This window comes from Mugil cephalus, chromosome 21 (genome assembly GCF_022458985.1).
Source record: "Mugil cephalus isolate CIBA_MC_2020 chromosome 21, CIBA_Mcephalus_1.1, whole genome shotgun sequence".
NCBI classification, from domain to species: domain Eukaryota; kingdom Metazoa; phylum Chordata; class Actinopteri; order Mugiliformes; family Mugilidae; genus Mugil; species Mugil cephalus.
Window position 1 is genome coordinate 12,499,620 of NC_061790.1, and position 19,585 is coordinate 12,519,204.

Below are 19,585 nucleotides of genomic sequence, written 5' to 3' on the forward strand. Positions count from 1 at the left end.
ACCGCTGGCCAAGACATTGCTAAATAAGGAAGGCGACCTCTGTCCCTCTCACTTCTGTTGTTTAACCCTCTTTGAACACATCTCTTCAATGAAGGCCGGCGATCCTACTTATGTGGGTTACACAGTTAGGTCCTTTTATGTCGGGACACTGACGCAATTCTTGTCACTTTGGCTGTTTACTGAACCATACGTGGCTTGCAATTATATCATTTATGTGGGCTTTAAGTGCAGATTATTAGTGTATTTAATTACTTATATAGCATAAATAACAGTCAACACACAATGTCCCAAGATACTTGAATAACTCCTGAACCTGAGCCCTCACAGTGAGTATACAGGCATCAGGGAATAGGGAAAAACTTCCTTTGAACAAGAACCTGGCTAATATGTGGGGACATCTAAACCTTTTCTATAACCTTCACTATAAACCAGGGGTCTTCAACGTTTTTCAGGCCAAGGACCCACAAACTAATGGAAAGATGAAACTGTGACCCCCTACCTACTATATGTGTTCTATATTAAACTTGGCCTAGTGCTATTTATAAATAGGATAAACAGGATTGTCGCATTCAATATTAAGCTACACCTTATCCCTTTACTAAAATGTGTTGGATTCATGTTAATGTGTATTCAAAAAAACTTAAATTTGTGGGGGAAAATTAAAAAGTACATAATAAAAGGTCTGATGAACCAAAGATTTTGCGATGCCCTTGCAGTACCTCCGCTGATCCTCTAGGGGTCACAGACCCCCTGTTGAAAACCTACGCTATAAACTTAATCAAACAGGAACGTTTTTAGCCTAACCCTAAAAGTAGTGAGTGTGTCTGTCTCCCATATCCAAACTGGGAGCTGCTTTCAGACGAGAAGAAAACGCTCCGGTACAATAAGGATTCACATACAAATTAGAGGAAAGGTGTAGGAGCCACTAGCATGTTTATACTCAGTAATCTGCTTTCAGTGATTTGACACTTGATTTGAAATTTATTCAAAGAAGACGGCAGTGACGACTGAACAAAACGTGGGTCTTTGTCCAGCCACATTATACACACAGAAAAAAGAAAACATACAAAGATCAAGCATTTAGTCTTTTCAAAAAACATTTTATTACAACTTTCGCTTAAGAATGCATCTTTCTTAGAAAATTTAAACCATCTTCTCAGCGAGACTTGATATGAAATATAAAGTCGAGATTTCTAGCTACAACCAGTCTGCTGGAAAAACCTCAGGCACCTTTTTTTTTTTTCTCTTTTTTTAAATTCGTCGTCACACCAGATATCGTTATAACTGCATTCACACGGCAGAGCGCAGAGAACTTTCACAGTCACACACCAGCCAGGTGTAGGAGGATTTTACACCGGAGGAGGCGTGGAGAGATTAGCGCCTTGTGGAAGCTAGGTGAGCCAGTGATTTTGTGCGTTATCAGGATGAGCTCCTTTTATTCCGGTGGTTCATTAACATTCACGTCTAAGCACAGGCCCCGGAGTCGATGCGGGCCGCGCTCTGCTTCTCTACCAGACCTTATATTCTTAAATCCATCTCCTATACACAGACGAACAGAAAGAAAATCATGCTTTGATACTAGAAGAAATTAATGCGAGATATGAAGTTAATTCTAAGCCGCTGTCCTAGCACTTTAGGAGTTTAAAGGAAACAAAATAATAGCAGGAATTCGTACGGACCTTCACCCTGCACAAACATGCCTGAAGCGTACAGATCATGGTTTTCCTTTGAAATACAGTTTGATTTAATGCTATGCCCATAACAGCTCCCTAGTGGCCTAAACGCTAACAACATTACAAAGCTACTGAAACGTGATCAACAGCATCATTCAGTCCTGTGAAGTTAGATCACCGTATACTGCATACAGATGGGGTAAGTCGGACCTTTTCTCGTTCAATGCCGACAAATACCAGTTTGTCTCACCTTCTAAAAACAGAACCGTACTAACATTTAATCCTCTGCCTACATGTACACTGAGCTGTATGATCTACATCTAGACGATCTAATCGAACGTCTTCAAAAACAAAGAGTGACGCAGACACGTTGGTCCTGGTTCACACGGAGACTCACCCCACTGCTGAGTGATTGTTGCCTTTCAACTAGTTTAGTTCGTTATGATTATTCAAAACAAAACACAGCAACACAAAAGAAAATGCAAGAATAATTCTGAAATAAATGAAACGCAATTCCACCTTTATACATTCATTTTAGACCTAACAGAGCACTCAATCCATCCACCTCCTATATGTTTTCACGCTATATCTGTACAAATAGTGCAGATGCCTCGTTAGCCGCTCCTTCTTTAAAGCTAAGAAATACTGGCTGGAAATATGAATAATGCTTTTTCAAAGCCTCAATGTAGTTGGCTTCCCAGAAAAGGAAAGACACGCTGGCGCTCAATGACCAGCTAAGGACAGGTAACATCTGCTCAGTAGTTCTGTGTCTTCACCCAAACCTCGCCATCGATGGGCTGTTGGCCCCCGGGACCAGTTCATCCGATCTTCAGACAGTGACGGGGCTCAAACTGAGTGAGAGGGAGGCGTGCGGCCCTCCCAGTACTTCTGATACGCCGTTTGGAACATGTCCTTACACTGCAGCTTCGCGTTCAGCCGGGAGCAGATGAGGAAGGAGCCGCCCATCTTGCGGTGAAGCGAGTACGTCTCCTCCGGAGGCGGGGTGAGTCGGTGTTTGAGCATGACGGGGATGAGGTTGTGGATCCTCTCCGTGGTGGACTGGGAACCAAAGTCGAAGGTGTCTGTGGAGGCGAAGGCCTCACCGAGGATCATCACCGCATCCACGTGGGCGTTAATCATCGCCTGGGCGCGAGGAGAAAAAGAGTGCTTACTCACAACTGACCAGCCTGTCACAATCCCAAAAGAAGAACTGAGCAGAGCTGTTAGTCAAACACCGCTGAGTCTAAAGCCACTGCTTTATCAATTCATTTTCACATCACAAAATAAAACGAAGAAGACGACAACTAACTAACATGTGCACGTCTGTGCTTGGTGGAAGAACTTTACTCTGGAATATTAAAACAATAGTTTGTAATAGTTTCCAGGTAGTAGATCAAAATAAAGAGGTCGTTATTCAAATAGTACCAACTTAATTCACCAGCAACAACAAAAAACACTGAGGACACTCCAAGGTTGCGCTGAAATAACAGCAACAAATACTGAATGCTGCGTTTTAATGAAAAAGGTGAAATATTGCAGAAAGGGTTAGAGAGTTCATGGCACTGGATGATCAGTTAATATCTGTAGTAGAGAACATGGGTTTTCTGGAGTCAATGTACAATCTACCCCTCTCAGCCCTATTTATTTCACTAAATAGAATCCCATGGCACACATGATCTAGGAGAATACAAGGAAGATTAGAAAATCTATTATGAAGCCTTTATGAATCTCCAGGCAGGACGTTTCCTTTATTTAAGATCGGTCCAGGATTCTGATCGGGTGATACTGAATATTAAAAGATCGTTATCGGGCCGTGAAAAAAAAAAAACAAAAAAAAACCTGATCGAGGCATCTCTGCTCAGCATACTCATGGTCTGTGATGTGGACCGGGAAAAAGATGATTACCTTGGACTCATAACCTGTCAGGAACTTCATCTCAATAGATTTCTTCAGGACTCCCTCTTTGTTGCCCATGGCAGCTGAATGGATGACCTACAATCACAAACAGGTCACACGTGTTACTAGCATCCCTTCAGTCTCTCTCATTTTCTCCACTCGAGACTAGAATTTTCAACCAGAAAATCAACCAGAATTTTAAATGGGGTATTTCAGATTTGATTTTACATGACTTTAACAATGGCTAACAGTTGCTAATGCTTTGGGGATGAATATAGGTCCTCTGAGATTATGTGTGTATGAATGTCTCTTCTGCAACAAATCAGAACATAAACAAAAGTAGCAGGAATGGGATTTGATGTAAAACAGCTGGACATGATCTATAAAATATATAAAACGGTAATTATCTGATCAGATTACAGAATACATATAGTATCAGCCCTTAAATAGCACACAGAATAATAATCAATCTATATAATAGATAAATAAAAAGTTAGAATGAAGCCGACTGCTCTTACTTCTATGTAGAGGTCAGTGAAGCTCAGATCAAATCCTCTCGTGGCTCCAAAGTCCAACAGCGCCACCTAAAGAGTCATAATGCAATGATCACTTTTTATTTATCCAGACTTTCAACTCTCACTGTCAACGCCACATTAATCTTAATCACAGTGGCAGTAACTGCTGGTGTTTAGGAGTATTTAGTCTCACCTTGTGTGACTGTGGGTCGTAGAGGAAGTTGGACCAGTTCGGGTCGGTCTGCATGTACCTGAACTCGAAGAGCTCTCTCAGGCACAGCATCAAGATGTTCTGGCAGATCTGAGTACAATACATACAGTACATAGAATCTGTTGCTGTACACTTATTTTAGAACGGTTGCGGTAAGTGGTGCGTTCACTGCACTGTGAAACGGAGACATGTTTGTCAGCTGTACCTCGTTCTTCTGTTCCTGTGTGAGGTTCTCAGCTTTGTCCAGGGGAAATCCAGGAACCAGTTCAGTGGTCAGGACGTGTTTGCTGCACAGCTCATCTATCACCTCTGGTACATAGAAGAACGGATGGTCCTTCAATAGCTCCCTGAACGAAACATGAGTAATGCAAATATAAATGATACACATTACTTTAAGTAGGAAAGTATCCAACAGAGTATTATCTCTAAATATAGTTGAACTGCACTTGTTCTGACCTTGAATGCAAAAGATGAACATTTAATAGCGGGGGGTGTAAGCTAACTATATCCGTGTGTGTATGTAACTTGAGCCTATCAAGAATCTCGGTAATGTGTTCTGCGAGAGTGAGGCCAGACTACACAGCACAGTTTCCAGCTATGGCTTGAAGATGATGTTTTCACACATGCTCTGGAGCCCTGAACTTAAGCAGAAGGAGGTGGTGTATGCGAAAACAAAAATGTCACAGCCACAGGGCCAGACACTGAACAGGCAGCTCCCTGGGATCAACTGAAAGTAGAAGAATCTGTTGCTGTGTCACCAGGTCATTGGAGGTGGCTCAACTTTGACATGCAACCAAAAAAGTAGATACAAAAGTTGGGTCTCTGTTTGTCGCTTCATACCATCAGTGTGCTGAAAATTATGTTCTAGAATGTGCTGTTGTTAGCGTGAACAGTTGCTCTGCCTTTACAGTTCTAGAATGTAGCTACCTGTAAATTTAATTGAGTTCCAATAGAGCACGTGACATCACAGCAAGTAAAGTCTCCGTGGTTACGGCAACCGAGTGGCAAAAAGGCTTTATTTGCGTCTAAATTGTAAAATTAATTCAATAGAGGCATGTTGTGGGATTGACTGAACCAACAGATCTGAGGAGCAGTCAGAGATCTATTTTTACCGATATCCCCCAACTCTCAAAGGAAAGAGAAGTAAATGGATCGTTGAATTTAGAAGAAACTGGAATCATTACGAAGAAAATGTTGTGGTTTGATTTAGTGTCAGGTAATATTAATTTATGCTGTATTTTTTTGATAAAGTCGCACCTTAAGTTACTTCTTATGTGATAATCCACATTTTTCCTGGTCTCGCTGTAGTTACTGATACATGTCACCATGTTTTTGCCCCTCTGGGGGGGCGTGGCCCCAGGAGGCAGTGATGTCAATACATACCCTCTATATGTTAAGAGTTGCATTTGTCAAGACAATACCTGAACTTCTTTGCACACTGGGCTTCTCTGAGATAGTCGCACTCCAGCGCCAGCTCTCTTCTCATTACATCAATCAGATGCTCTGGAAACAAACCTAGAGAGACGCGAACAAAAGGGCAAAAAACATTGGCACTAAGTCTATAAACAGTAATTCAGAGATGTATGTGGTGGAAAACGGAGGGTATAAATAAAGACACCAAGCATGCAGAGTGAAGTTGAGCAGAGTGGTAAAGGGAAGATGTTATCTGAGTACACAGACGTTGGGCATGCTGGTGTTTACAGTGGACTTCTGAGTATGCTTGACTTATTAGCCCTGAAGGTTCTCATTTGGTTTTTACTGCGTTTTGCTACATGTGGTCTGCTTTTCTGATGACTGTGCGCTCTGTGCGTTGCATCCAAACTGTGTAGGTTCTTTGAGTGCGCACCTTCAGGGAGGGCGTTGCTCATGTTCAGCACCGTCATCAGGTTGTTGACGTCACTGTTGATACTCTGAGCCACACCAGGATACTGAGGACGAACAGAAACACAGAGCAACGTTTAAAAATGGACTTTTTACTGTATGAAACAATAAAAACTTAAATTATCATCGATGATCTGAATCATCAAATCTTTATTGAAAATTTTCAATAGAAGTAACTGCTATTCATGAATGTGTCCACTGTCACATTGTTTGAGTAAGATCTGCGGACATAACACGCCAATGAGACACTGAATTGCAGTTGGCAGCATCAAAATTTAACTTATTTTAATCAAGAAATTCCTGGTTGTTCAGAAAATGCTTTGGAACTTTTTTTTGCAATAACCAAAGGGAAACATTATCGTTATTTATAGGTTTTTATTCGATTATATCTCTGGTCCGGCCCTCTAGAGATCAAATTGGCCTGAATGTGCCCCCTGAACTAAAAGTTATTACTGGCATGCCTTCCATAATTTCCTGTCCTATTATGTAAAAACATGATACAATCAAACTCAGAGGGTTTTTCTAAGAAACAACATTGATTCCATTTTTAGGGTTTTTATAGATCTTACTCAGATCTGAGGGATCAGAGCGGTTTCTTTGTATATATCAGTTGGAGAGAGACAAAAACACACTCTCCAGTAACAGTGTTTATCTTAATAACACAGGAACGTGCTGTGTATAAACACATCGTCACCTGTATTTTCATGGCCACCTCCCTCCCGTCCTTCATCCTCGCCAGGTGGACTTGCCCAATGGAAGCTGCCGCGAACGGACGTTCCTCAAACGATTCCAGCTTGTCCCTCCAGTTAGGACCCAGGTCGTTGCTCAGCGCTTTCTGCAGAAACGGAGTTAAAAACTGAGCCAACTGTCAAAGATTTTGTAGCTACACCATCAAAAGAATGTGTGATCCCCTTTAAAACGATAACACTGGTTAATGTAGAAGAAAAGACTCTTACTGTCATCTGTTTGATTGGCATGAAGTCCGCGCTCTGCCTTACGCGCTCAAAGATCTTGGCGAGCTGAGGGTTGATGAACGCGTCGTCTGAAACAAAGACAAAATAAACACGCGTTTAAAGCAAGCTGGCAGAGTTCACAACACAAAGCAATTACAATTAACCAATAAGTCAGAGCAAATCTACGATCGCACGAGGCACAGCGTACCAGGCCATCACAATGTGGAATATGTTTCCTGGTACAGTCACCAATGTGCTCCGCAAGGCAAGTTTTAAGAAAGTGATGAGAGACTATTACATTAACAACGAGCAACTTCACTATGAGGGAATGAGACATTAATGAATTACTTTTTTATAGAAATGTTTTTAATTTGACAGTTGGATCAGATGACAGATGTCCATTTTATGTAATATGACATGTTTTTGTAATACTCTGTTGTATGTGGACACCAGGAAGAATAGCTGCCTACCCTGGTGATCGGAATAAAAAAGAAAAGACAAAGACTCCAGGCTTACACATTATCACACTAAAGAATTAATAAGATTGTTTTTTAACGGGATGAGGAATCAGTACTAGAAATTCTAATGACCAATATAAGAACAGCTTGAGGCCTCTTAAGGTGAACACTATTTTGGACTTGTGCTCAAGGGCACAATGGTTGGGCAAACACTCATCTGCCCACATTCCTGCCATGACGGATAAATGTCAGCAGTGTGCAAAGACCGCTGCAATGATTTCTATCCTCCACATTTACTCAACTCCAGCCGGTCACACTATACATAAGTCTATTTTAATCTCCGTCATTCTCCATGGGAGGTCAAGTGAGGCCGTGTGTGTGTGTCAAGACCATAGAAGACTAGCGTCACCTCTTCACCCATAATTTAAGACGCAACTTAGAAATAAAGCAGTGACATTTCCACCAGCACATTCAAACGAGGTTGATCTACTGCGAACACTGAGCAGTTGATGTGTTTTTCTCTCCTTCTCCTGTATTTGTGTCTTGTTGGATTTACTACACTGTACTTTCTGCACAAATTCTCCGCTCACATGTTTGCGACAGAAAAGGGTCACCAGGCAAATTCAGGCAGTGGGACAACAGAGACAAACAAACTGGGGATGATGTGTTTATTGCCGTTACCTGAACCCGCTACATTAACCAGAGTGTTTACTGCTGTTGGCATTCCTCTCATGTACTATCTGCACTTTGTAGAGGATCACAAACAATCATTAACCTACATGCAGGTTGGTGCCAATGTCAAAGCTGTAACGGAGAAAACAACAAAAATTCCACTGTGTCAGTACTGAGCCTCTTCACCTGTTCAGGTCTTTAACTAATGCTCTACTGGCAGAGACAAACCGGTGCCTGTGCCAACTTTCTTTGCGATCCAAGGATTGCTGTGTTATGAAATCTTTGGTTTAAGCCTTGCCAAAAAACAGACACTTTGTGCGAAGGGAATGTGGTTCAGGCTGGGCTTTGATAGCTTTGTATTAAATTCAGATCCATCTACAAACTGCATTTTCTTGTTTTTTTGTGAATTCCCTCCACAGAAGCCCGTGCAAGTGTTTCTGCCCTACAGGACAGCAATACGGTTAAGACGCAAAGATGCAAATAAAAATGTGAATGGTGCATTTGCTCATCACCTTGAATGCTGAGCATCTGTCCCAGCTTTAATGCAGCTCCTCTGACTTTACACAGAGTCCTGACGATGCGCTCGGCGTTGGCTTCGGACAGAAAAGGGCTCGAGTCCAGAACGGCTTTCTTGTCACCTGAAGAAGTTAACAAGTGAACTGAGGTGAGCATTAGCGCACAGCATTTCTGTTCCATTCACAGGTGATTATAACCAGCATGGCCTATACCAACAGGGGCAGGGGTGTGACTGTGTGTATGTGTGTCAGTGGGCCGTCAGGTAGAGTGTTTTAACATGTCTTCAGGAGCTTTAACAGAGACTTGCCACATGCGCGCACACACTTGGGGCCGTGTTCAGAGCGCTGCTGCTGGGATTAGAACCCGCACAAAGATAAACAGTCGCAAACAGACGGACAAATGCTCCGGATTTACGCATGTACTCTTTGCTTCAGTCGAGCCCATGTTTAGGATTAGTAGATCTGAGCGGGAGTGACTCTGGAGAAGGCAGGTTGGTGAAGGAGGCAACCTAATTCCACTTTTATTACACCCGTCCGGCATATAAAAAGTGGATAACATGCTGTAACATGCGCGAGAGATGGGTGTGTAGCGCAAAAAGGTGTCATTCAGGAAGAAGCCAGCTGCAAAACCTTTGTGTGTTCAAGAGGTAAAAGTGAACAGACACACCTTTGTTATGTTTTGATTTCTTGTGTTTTCTTTTTCTACTGGCAGGAAGCAATCGTGAGTTTACGTTCTACGCATATATACCTAGCTGTATGTCCAAACAAATGCTAAATAACTATTATAATAGAAAAACAAGGCTATAAAACAACCTTTATTACTTTATTATATGAATTTCCTAATTTTTTTCATAATTCAAGTACAAAAGTGAATATGTAGATTTGAAAAATATGCCATCCCTTGCAGAAGCAAGCAGTGCTCTTTACCTTTATTTCTCAGCTGTAACTACGTGAAAAAAGCCATTTATTGCATGCTGGGTGTGTTTAATGTTGGGTGTGTGTGCAGGGCACCTGCTGCACCATTGTTTCTCATGGTCTTCTTGGCGACTTCTGCCAACGCTCCGATCCCCAGACCAACAGCTAAACCTGGAGCAAACACATGGACAACGTCTCGGTTAAGAGTTGACAAGCTCATTATACAAACACAAACCCAATGCATCACTGTGTGTTTATCAGGCAGATAAACACACATCCATAGAAACAAGAGTTCAAATCACAGACTCGGGAAGCAACGGGACTTTCACCAGTAAATGTCACCACTGCTCAGTAACGTCTCTGTGTAACATTTGTATCAATAAAATACTGATTTGATTTAGATTTCTCTTCTCTCTCATTCACTGCATTTTGTTAATTAATGAAAATAAACTATTAATGCTTGTGTATATGTGTGTGTATATATGTGTGTGTGTGTGTGTGTGTGTGTGCGCGCGCGCGCGCGTGTATATATATATATATATATATATATATATATATTCCACCAGTCGAAACTTCAGACACATCTTCTCATTCAATTCAATGATAAATTGTGTCCAAACATAATGACAACAGCTCTTAACAGCTGTACTTCTACTGTCTGAGAACTTATATCACTAATCTAATCACGGAATAATCCTCACATCTTAAAGGTTAGAGGATTGTATCAGCAGATAATGAAAACCAAAAAGAAATGTTGGCCGTTTGTGAAGCTCCTCCAAGCATAGCATCCACCTTACATAACCCTGCATTACATAATGAGTTAGTCAGCGGTCCATCCGAAAGCACCAAATCTGAGATGCAGTCGTAGATGGACAAATTAGGACACAACGTGCCTCGAGTCTTGTACACAAATCGGCAGACCGCTTCTCCGTGACCAGAAAACAGGCCTGCGCCTCGACTGCGAGGAACGTGTCGGCCACGCACCACACTGTGTGTGTCTACTTCGTGCCCTTTTATTTCCCAGTTTAGTTGAAATCTGAAATGCACAGGTTAAGGATGAGCCAGCATCCTGCATGTATATATCTGTGTGATGTCAGTGTGTTCAACTGCGAGCCAAAGATAGATCGGCATATCCTGCAGGGTCTCTCGGTGACTGATAGTTTTCCAGACCGAGCACAAGTGTCTGTCCGTCATTTGCTCTACCGGACCGCCATGTGTTTACGAAATGAACCACTGGCTTATTGCATTACGTGCTATTGAGAACCGAATCTAAAGTTCCGCCGCTTTGAAAGCTGCGACATTCATAAAAGCTACGGCATACGGGGAACCATGCCAACAGCTTTATGACACTATGAATCACTTTGCTGCTTGTTTCCAAATCAAATATGTAAAATCTGCCCTCGCAGCTGTGAAGAAAAACAACAATGCGATTGCAGAACTTGTGAACGCATGTTGCAGAACAGCGAAGGACGGGCTGAGGCCACATTCCTCCGACACCTCCCCCATTCAACACCTTCTAAATGTTACCACTGTCAACATCGCCTCTGCTCCACCTGATGTATCTCCGATGTAACAACCCCCATTTCTTTTTAGAAAGAGTTGTGGCTAAATTCTGCTGTGTGTGTTTGCGTTGGCAGCACACTCAGGTTTACCTCAGAGTGTCCTGGGTTTACTTTGGTACAGTAGGTGTTCTCCTTTGACCTTACGCCGTCCTATGATATAAAACCTGCTGACTGGTCACTAAACAACATCTGAGGGTAGAGGTGAGCTTTTAGCTGAGTGAACATTAAGATTTTTATCAGTGTATAAACATCCCATCTAGATACGGCCAGGAAACTGGAACCAGCAAATGTTTGTACCTGCCGTTAGCTCCAAACATGTCAGAGTTACTTATCAAAACCAGATAAATAGAATAAAAGGTAGAATTTACACACACACACACACACACACACACACACACACACACATATATATATAATTTTATACATACATTTATATTCTATTTTATTCTATAACAAATACATATAGTTTATATTTTATATAAATATAAAATGTACTGTATATATAAATATAAAATATACTTATAGTATATTTTTATTTTTTTAATGGATCATTAAAGTCTGAGATAACCAAAAAGCAGATTAACACACATTCAACATTGTTCAGTTCAAAGTCACACAGATTGCTTTGAAACTGGGGCTGACTCTATCAGCTCTATCATCTTATACCTGATTAAAGAACTATGTATTTATCTGAACAGGAACACAGGCTCTTTAATTAAGGACGTGGAGGCTTGACCTCATTCCTGAAGTGTTTATTTAAGCCCGGCTCCAGCTGATAGACAGGTGACTAACGTTTATGCGTGCTGTATTCCTCTTTGCATTTTGTGTTTGCAGGTGTTTACGTTTAGCTTTACATACACTCATGTGGTGTTGGTCTTTATGTTTGTCATACGAGAAGGTCGTGCGCTGACATACTGACACGCTGAACCCAGAGGCCACCGCTTGAAAAGCACACGGGAGGTGCCAGTCAGACTAAAGATTGTAAGGCTATAAGCACAGGCTGACTCAGTCAGAACCACATCTTGTTTATATTAACTAAAGAATAACAATACAACTGTCCCAATACAAGAGGTATAAGAGACGTATGTTTCAATAAATATCATCTGTACTATGTGTTAGTGGGTTATGATACACACACATAGACAGGCAGACAACCAGTCACATATGACTACAAATGTAGTTCGGTCAACAGACAATGAATCATCCAAGACTCAAACACAGAAACAAACATATTGCTCTACCTCCAAAATTGGCCAGTCTGCCCAGACGGGTCACGGGCACTTTCCTCTCTCTGGCTCTCTCACTCAACTAAAACAAAACAAAAAAAACGCAGAACATGATGAAAGCTTTCTATTAAAATGTCAGAGAGATCATGAATAGCTGTGTGCTTTTGTGTTTAATTGCAGGGAATGAGGACTTACCATCTGTTTGTGTGGCTTCATCTCATCCCTCTTGCTCTCTCTGGCTTTCTCTATGTCATCCGCCGTCAGTCCACCGACTGTGGACGGGTCCTGATGGTAGCTCCTGACCTGACTGACGGGATGACAATAAACCTGTCCCCATACATGCCTGTTCAGGCTGTGGTTGTAGAGATGATGTCCGATGAAATGTCTATAACACACAAAGCAGAAATGATTACCTTTATCCTCCACTAACGATACCAAATACACAACTGAATAAGAGACTTTTCACACCTGGCATCTTGATGGTAAGATCTGGTGTGTCCACTGAACTGTTTGCTGGGATCTTGGTATCCCTCAAACAATGACTGTTTCCCACTGGTTTGGTTCACCCCTGCTCTCGCTGCTGCTTCATCACTACTTCCTGAGGGAAAGTCCACGCCTTCCTCTCTGAACTCTGAAGCTGTGAATGCGGTTTCATCCTGAGGAAAGTCAAAATCTGACTCTGATGATGAGGTTTGCTGCTGACCAGACATCTCCTATAAAAACAGAATAATGCACATGAATTTATTTTTACACATTAAAAACACAGTATTGTCTTAATAATAAATTTAATATATAGTATGGTCCATATCATCATCTAAAAGCGCAATAGTGTTTACTGAAGCACACACAGACCTGCATTTTCATCATGGCCACAGAGAGGCCTTGCTCAGCGGCTGATTGGACAGTCTGAACAGCAGCACCAACAGCAGGGATGCCTGGGTTACAAAAAACAAACAGGACAATTCATAGATCTATTAGCTCTAATGTGACAGTGACTATTAATAAAAAATACATGAAAAGTTTTTGCTGTCTACTAAGTTAGTGTGACATTAAATGTCCCTATAGTGCAAAAGAAAACATTGAATTGTCATTTCTATACAGATGATGACATCCAATCACAGTCCAAGTAAAACTGGTAGGCATAAAGTGATAGGTGTCCTTTAATTCATAGTTTGTTATATTTACGCAAAACCACAACCACAACCACATTTCTGAATTATCAAGTCTTCACACTGAATAAAAAAGTTTTGCTTAAAAGACAAAATTGGAGTTAGAGGTTTGGCTCAAACACAGAACGTTATGGAAGCAAGCAGTTTGTCAATGTTTTGGCTCCTAATACTTGTGACATAATATAACAGATCACTATACAGAAATAAAATCCATCAGTGTTTCAGCTGAAAAACTATTTATGGAGCCTTTTGCCAACTTGACATTTATGGCACTGTATTTAAGTTCACAGTTTAACAGTTGTTTCTTTACAACAAACTGAAAAAGACTGGTGTGAAAATTAGTGATAAATTCAGCTGAAAAAAAAGCTTTTTGCTAACGAGACATAATTTGAGTTAGTGATAATTTAGCTTATAGTTTAAATGAAAACCTACTAAAGCTAACAAGGAAACAACGCTAGCATCCCATTTCAGAAGAAAAGTGGTTAAATGTGAAACTAACATTTTATAACTAAAGTATATAATATTATTTGTGTAAGAGGCAGAAAAGACATCTGCTAGTATTTTTGCTAACTAAGACCAAATGAGTGTAGTGTTTTAGCAGCTTTGCTAATTTTAAGTTTGATTGAAAGAGAATGTCACCACTCTTTTCCCAACACACATTTTAATGTGACACTAACTTGTTAGAATTAAAGCAAATTATTTGTATAATAGGCTAAAAGGCAAAAAAACTGATTATCAGTTCTTTTATCTGAACAGCTAACTACCTCTTTTGCTAATTAGACAGACGTATGTGTATGGTAATGGATTAACAGTTAGCCTAATGTTCTGAACAACAGAAGCTAATAAGATAGCTGTATTATTTCTGGAAACAGAGTTTAATGTGACACTAACTTGTTTATTGAAGCCTATAATAGTCTAATGAACAGAAAAAATGGCTTATACGTGAAGCACCTTGTGTTGCAATTCATTTGTATGAAAGGTGATATATAAATAAAGTTTTTTCGATTCATTTTTAAATCCATAACAATTATTAGCAGTGTTGCCATTTTACTTACTATTATTTTAATATTTTAAAAGTTTGGTATAATTGGCCACAGTGTAAAAACTATTTTCAAAGTGTCTTGGAAGTATCAATATTAACCCAAAGCCACCCTAATGGAGTTGGTTATTAGTTAGTATTAGGCTTTAATGCAGAACACTGTTAAGGGTAAATAAAAAGTATTTATCAAAGCTAATGTATAATGAACTTACCTGTCCCACTGCGCAGAGTGTTGCTCTGAGTCTCTACAACCGCCTGACTCAGCTTTGCCAAACCTCTCATCAGTAACATCATATCTCCTGCCATGATGGACTAGAAACAAAGAGAAGAAAACAGCAAAATAAAGAAATGGAAGGTGAAAGTCACCGTTAGTCTACGTCCATATGAAATGAGCCTGGTAGCATGAAGAGGTACGTACTGTTCACAGGGAACAGCGACACGAACTAGACGAGGAGAGGAGTGCTGTTTCTAAATGTGTAACATCAACTGGTCCGGGAAGATAAGAAGCACACGGAGACAAAGATGAACCAATGAACAAGAGGGCAGGTGGAAGCAAATAAAACTAGTCGACAACACGCTGTCAACAGTTACACGCATAAGCATGCACCTGTCACCACATCTTCAGATAACTTTAATAATTTGTCTAAAAATACTTGTGACCTCCAATGCCCGTCTGTCCACACGTGAACACACACACACACACACACACACCAAATGAAAGGCGAACGCCGCACATGTCAATATGTGTATGTGGCGTAGAGCCGGATCCAGAAATGCCACTGCCAACGAAAGGGGGAGGAGTGCCAGATAGCCTAAATGTTCCAGCTATTTCTGTGCTAATGTGGCTGCATGTGTCTAGTTCGTGTACAAGGTTGGTCATCACACAACTCTATTTCTTACTGCCACTGCCGGTAGTGTAAGATTGTTTTCTACCGAGGCCTATCTAAAAATATTACACCGTGCTTCCAAGAAACAATCTGGTGTGTCTTATACTCAGTGACACAACTGGCTCTTCATTAAACTGTGATGGTAATGCTCATACAACTCAAAGTTCAAGTCTTCAGCAAAACAACAATGCTGCATTCTTGTCTTGCCCCGTGTATTACAGGTGACGTTTTGTGGGTGTGGCAACGTGCTTCAACACAGCTCAGTGGGGATTTGGGCCAATGGAAAAAGCTGTTGCTGATAGAGTCTAAGCAATATGTGTGAGTGAGGCACCCCACATACACAGACTGAGGCAGTAAGTGGGTCACCCATCCTCCTTCAGGGCTGCACTGTGTTTGTCGATGGTGGACCGTAGACCAGGTGCAGCACAGTTTGGGAACATAAAGGACCAGCAGCACTGGGACTTATTTTTAATAACTGTCGACAAGAACAATATGGAGACGATAGATGTTCTAGCTTGTGTCTTATTATTACATTTAAATGTTCTTTTTTAAATTTCTATAAGCAGGCCTGTTTTCATTTGGACTTTTGGTCACCATGGGAAGTTATGATGGGCCTTTTTTTAATGATCTTTTTTTCATTTGAATGGTATAGACAAAATGTTAAGCAGAGTAACTGCTATATATATATATATATATATATATATATATATATATATATATATATATATATATATAAAGCATAACAACTAAGTACTTGACTTTTATTTAAAATATTTAACAGCATAATGCCCATAATCAAGTTCTACAATTCTATCACCTTCTGCACTTTAGATAAGTCTGCAAACAACCTCAACCTCAACAACCGTTTTTGTAAACGTCTGTACTGATTCATATCTGCTGCGTTCTGTACAGAGCACACGTAAAGCTTTTCCTAAAGCAACTTGCATTTTTCCTCTGACACTTACAATGGTAAACCCGAAATCAATAGACGCGACTTGCAAGATGTGCCACCATTTTGGAGAAGTTTGTGTTTTGTTTATTGCCAAATATAACATGTTGAATAACACAGGAGAGGAGAGGAGGAAGGCTAAAGGTAACTACCTCTTATAAGTCTATGGTTCTATGAGTAACTGTGCAGCCACCACACTACACACGCACACATCTAAGCCTCAGCTGTTGTCTGCTGTAAAAACTGTTGTCTCACTGCTTTGGAAATAGCCAGGCGGCGTTAGTCAAGGCCTGAATGCTGTTCAGTACACCTCATGGCTTACTGACAGTCTAACATCATTGCCCTTGGCTGCTGGTCCTGAGCCAGAACTGACTGGGAAATGTTTCCCTTTACCGTGCGGTGATGAGCCATCACCACTAACAGGGGAAACGTGAAGAAATCCACGTTCCCTGCAAGGCTACGAGACAGGAAACACCGTCAGAGTTCTGTTTTCACAAATGACACAATCAAAGCCCGTCCTTGTGTAATAATGGCCTTAACCATAATGAGTACTGGTCAAATCAAATATCCTTAAATGAATAAGACGGACAATACTACCATCATAATAATGATGGATGTTTTGTTCTTCTGGCTACAAAAAGTAATAACTGCGATGACTCTGTGATTACAAAGAAACAGAAAAGCAAACACTGCCACAGTCTAATAGATTTATATTACTTGCTTTAGCCAAGCCAGCAGCTCTTATCAACCTCTCAATATTATGCTTGGACAAGAATAATGTCACCCAGTTATAAAATATCAGCCACAACAGAGTCAGAGTCATGTTGACTCCCAGTCAACATGTAGCTACATAAAGTGAAGGGGGACGTTGAGCCCTGAGCTCTGAAAGTTTAAAATAAAGCCTTGTCTTAAACTGTAGTGCAGATATTAGCACTTTTCTGAAGACGTTTCGTGCCTACTTGTGACCGATGTTTTCCGCTCAGGGTCAATAACATGAACGTGAATATTTGACTGTCGTAACCAAAACATTAGTTTTCCAGAAAGGCGTGTCATTATTCATATTCCTCTGAGCTTACACGCTTTAACACACCCTCGCTAAGTTCTGCTGCTTCACCATTTTACAGTTGCGCCACAAGCCCTCCTGTCTAATCAAAGTTCCCATTTGAAATCTGCCTTTCTTAACTTCCTTAGCGGCCACGAGACGCTGCAAAAACAAACGCGTGCCACGTTTTACATGGACTACCATCACAGCTTCGTTCGCGCACTTGTTGCCTAAATAAAAATAAAAGAAAATTCAGTTTCAAATGAGTTTCCATTGAGTCTGAAGTTTGCACACGAGCGAGCAGCCATTGGTGTCCGTTAAATCAGGGGACTGTGCACGTAGAATTGGGGGATAAAGAGGCGTAGGGTGAGACCTTAAAATGTCCAGCTAAAATACACCACACCGTGCATATGTAATAGCTAATACTAATGCATGCTAATCTGCGATTTCAGGTACTCACCAGCAGCTGTCGTGTTTGTCCAACTCTGTCAGGCGAGGTTAACTAACAGGCGAGTCAACAACACTTTTATTAGTTGAGATATGAGAACGATGTTCAGAAGAGGGTTGTATTATTGACGAGACACTGTTTGCTAGCAGCAAGAGTTGCAGGTCATTAGCTAGTCGTCTTCCTCCTCCTGCCACTGCTGCAGGCAGCGTTTAATCCAGTCTCCCCCTCTCTCTCTCTCTCTCTCTACCTCTACACGAGGTCAAACGTATTTACCAACTCCTCACTGCAGCCAGAGCCATGTGTTCACGCAACCCACTCATGTTTGACCCTCAACTGTACTTCACCACGCACACAGGCTCTCATTCAGAGTTTTTGCTCAGTGCATCTAATAGTTTCGCCCTCTCTCCCCTCCGTTTCCTGCCAGGAATCAGTAAACCTCATTTAAATCTATTTTAACCTTACTTCGCCAGTAAAATGTGCTCATAAAAGTACATGTCACGAAAACTTCCTTGTTAAACTTTGTGTATACATGGCTCTGGTGTGTCTCCGCCTCTCTCCCGCCGTCCTCTGCTCCCATTGGTCCTTTGCCTTCCAGTGACAGGAGGTGGGGTTCAAACCGCGGCTCCTCATTGGTACATCACGAAAGGAAAACAAAGTGCAGGCCCCCCGTTTAGATGTCCTTTACGATGCATGACTGAATTTTACTGAAAACAATATCCAGTTTTACAAGACACACGTAGCCGAGGAACTGTGAATAGTGATAATTGACACAGTATAACACAAACTCCATATAGATGTCAACCATGTTTGTAAAAGGTACGTCGAAGGGGAAATAAGTCTTTGCTGCCATCTGCTGTTGGATGACTGCACCTTGACTAGGCCCTGTTGAACAGTTACAGTTAACAGAAGAAAATAATTTAAAATGTTTTTAGATACGAGCCCAACATTAAATTTAAATAAATTAACAGAACAGAACAGAATATGCCCTTTAATGTAAATCTGTGTTTCTATAAATTATATTTATATATTAAACTGCAAGAAATATGAATAAAATGTATTTTTTACATTTTTCTTATTTGAAAAGCTTTTTTAAAAAACTTTGTAAGTTTCCAAAATATTGTAAATACATACATATAAAGGAGCACAGCGGACGTATCAGCTGTACCAACGTAGTGACAGCAGAGTGCGCCACAGAGCCACACAGCGCTTGTCACGTATATAAACGAGGTAATAAATTAGTTCCTAGACTAAATAAATTCACCGGTCCTCTTAAGTGAACATGTCTTCTATCAGAGTTGGACAAGTGAGAAATGTAGTTTCCATTCCAGTAAGGAAACAGGAGAAATAGACTCAAAAGTAAATTTCTTACTTTGAAACTCCGAACCAAGTTTTCTCAAACTGATATCCCAAAAACCTGCCCCATACGAGGCAACGCACCATTTCCACTGATAATCTCCAGGCGCGTAATGTAAAAAGTGTAAAAACAGAGAAATTGGTATCCATATGAAGTCAGAAAAAAGGATTAACTCGTTTTGAAAATGGGTACCTGTTCAAAAAGCCCTGAAAAGCCAACT

The 19,585-nt window shown here is 40.9% G+C and overlaps 1 protein-coding gene across 3 annotated transcripts; it reads right to left on the minus strand.

Annotated features, from left to right (window-relative positions):
• Window positions 1–1,079: 1,079 nt before the first annotated feature.
• Window positions 1,080–18,374, minus strand: coq8aa (coenzyme Q8A, genome duplicate a). Of its 3 annotated transcripts, none has more exons than XM_047573909.1 (18): window positions 18,024–18,374; window positions 15,104–15,171; window positions 14,898–14,997; window positions 13,330–13,412; window positions 12,946–13,190; window positions 12,673–12,862; window positions 12,493–12,559; window positions 9,795–9,860; window positions 8,772–8,897; window positions 7,133–7,218; window positions 6,871–7,011; window positions 6,142–6,223; window positions 5,717–5,810; window positions 4,501–4,642; window positions 4,278–4,385; window positions 4,088–4,153; window positions 3,579–3,665; window positions 1,080–2,816 (listed from the first exon to the last, which is right to left on the minus strand). In XM_047573909.1, exons 3-18 carry the CDS (start codon window positions 14,989–14,991, stop codon window positions 2,520–2,522), a joined length of 1,974 nt encoding a protein of 657 aa, XP_047429865.1. In that variant the 5' UTR covers window positions 14,992–14,997; window positions 15,104–15,171; window positions 18,024–18,374; the 3' UTR covers window positions 1,080–2,519. The 3 variants fall into 3 exon arrangements, with proteins under 3 accessions (XP_047429865.1, XP_047429863.1, XP_047429864.1); XM_047573907.1 differs by having other exon boundaries at window positions 9,786–9,860; window positions 18,024–18,370; XM_047573908.1 differs by lacking the exon at window positions 15,104–15,171 and having other exon boundaries at window positions 9,786–9,860; window positions 18,024–18,369.
• Between the last annotated feature and the right edge of the window lie 1,211 nt (window positions 18,375–19,585).

What these genes read in the sequence shown, in the direction of transcription:
- coq8aa (XM_047573907.1), bottom strand. Translation starts at nt 14,991, where the DNA reads ATGGCAGGAGATATGATGTTACTGATGAGAGGTTTGGCAAAGCTGAGT. An exon ending in GAGAAACAATGGTGCAGCAG is followed by an intron (nt 8,898 to 9,785) that starts GTGCCCTGCACA and finishes TAACTTCTTCAG; the next exon opens with GTGACAAGAAAGCCGTTCTG. An exon ending in ACAGATGCTCAGCATTCAAG is followed by an intron (nt 7,219 to 8,771) that starts GTGATGAGCAAA and finishes TCTTTGTTTCAG; the next exon opens with ACGACGCGTTCATCAACCCT.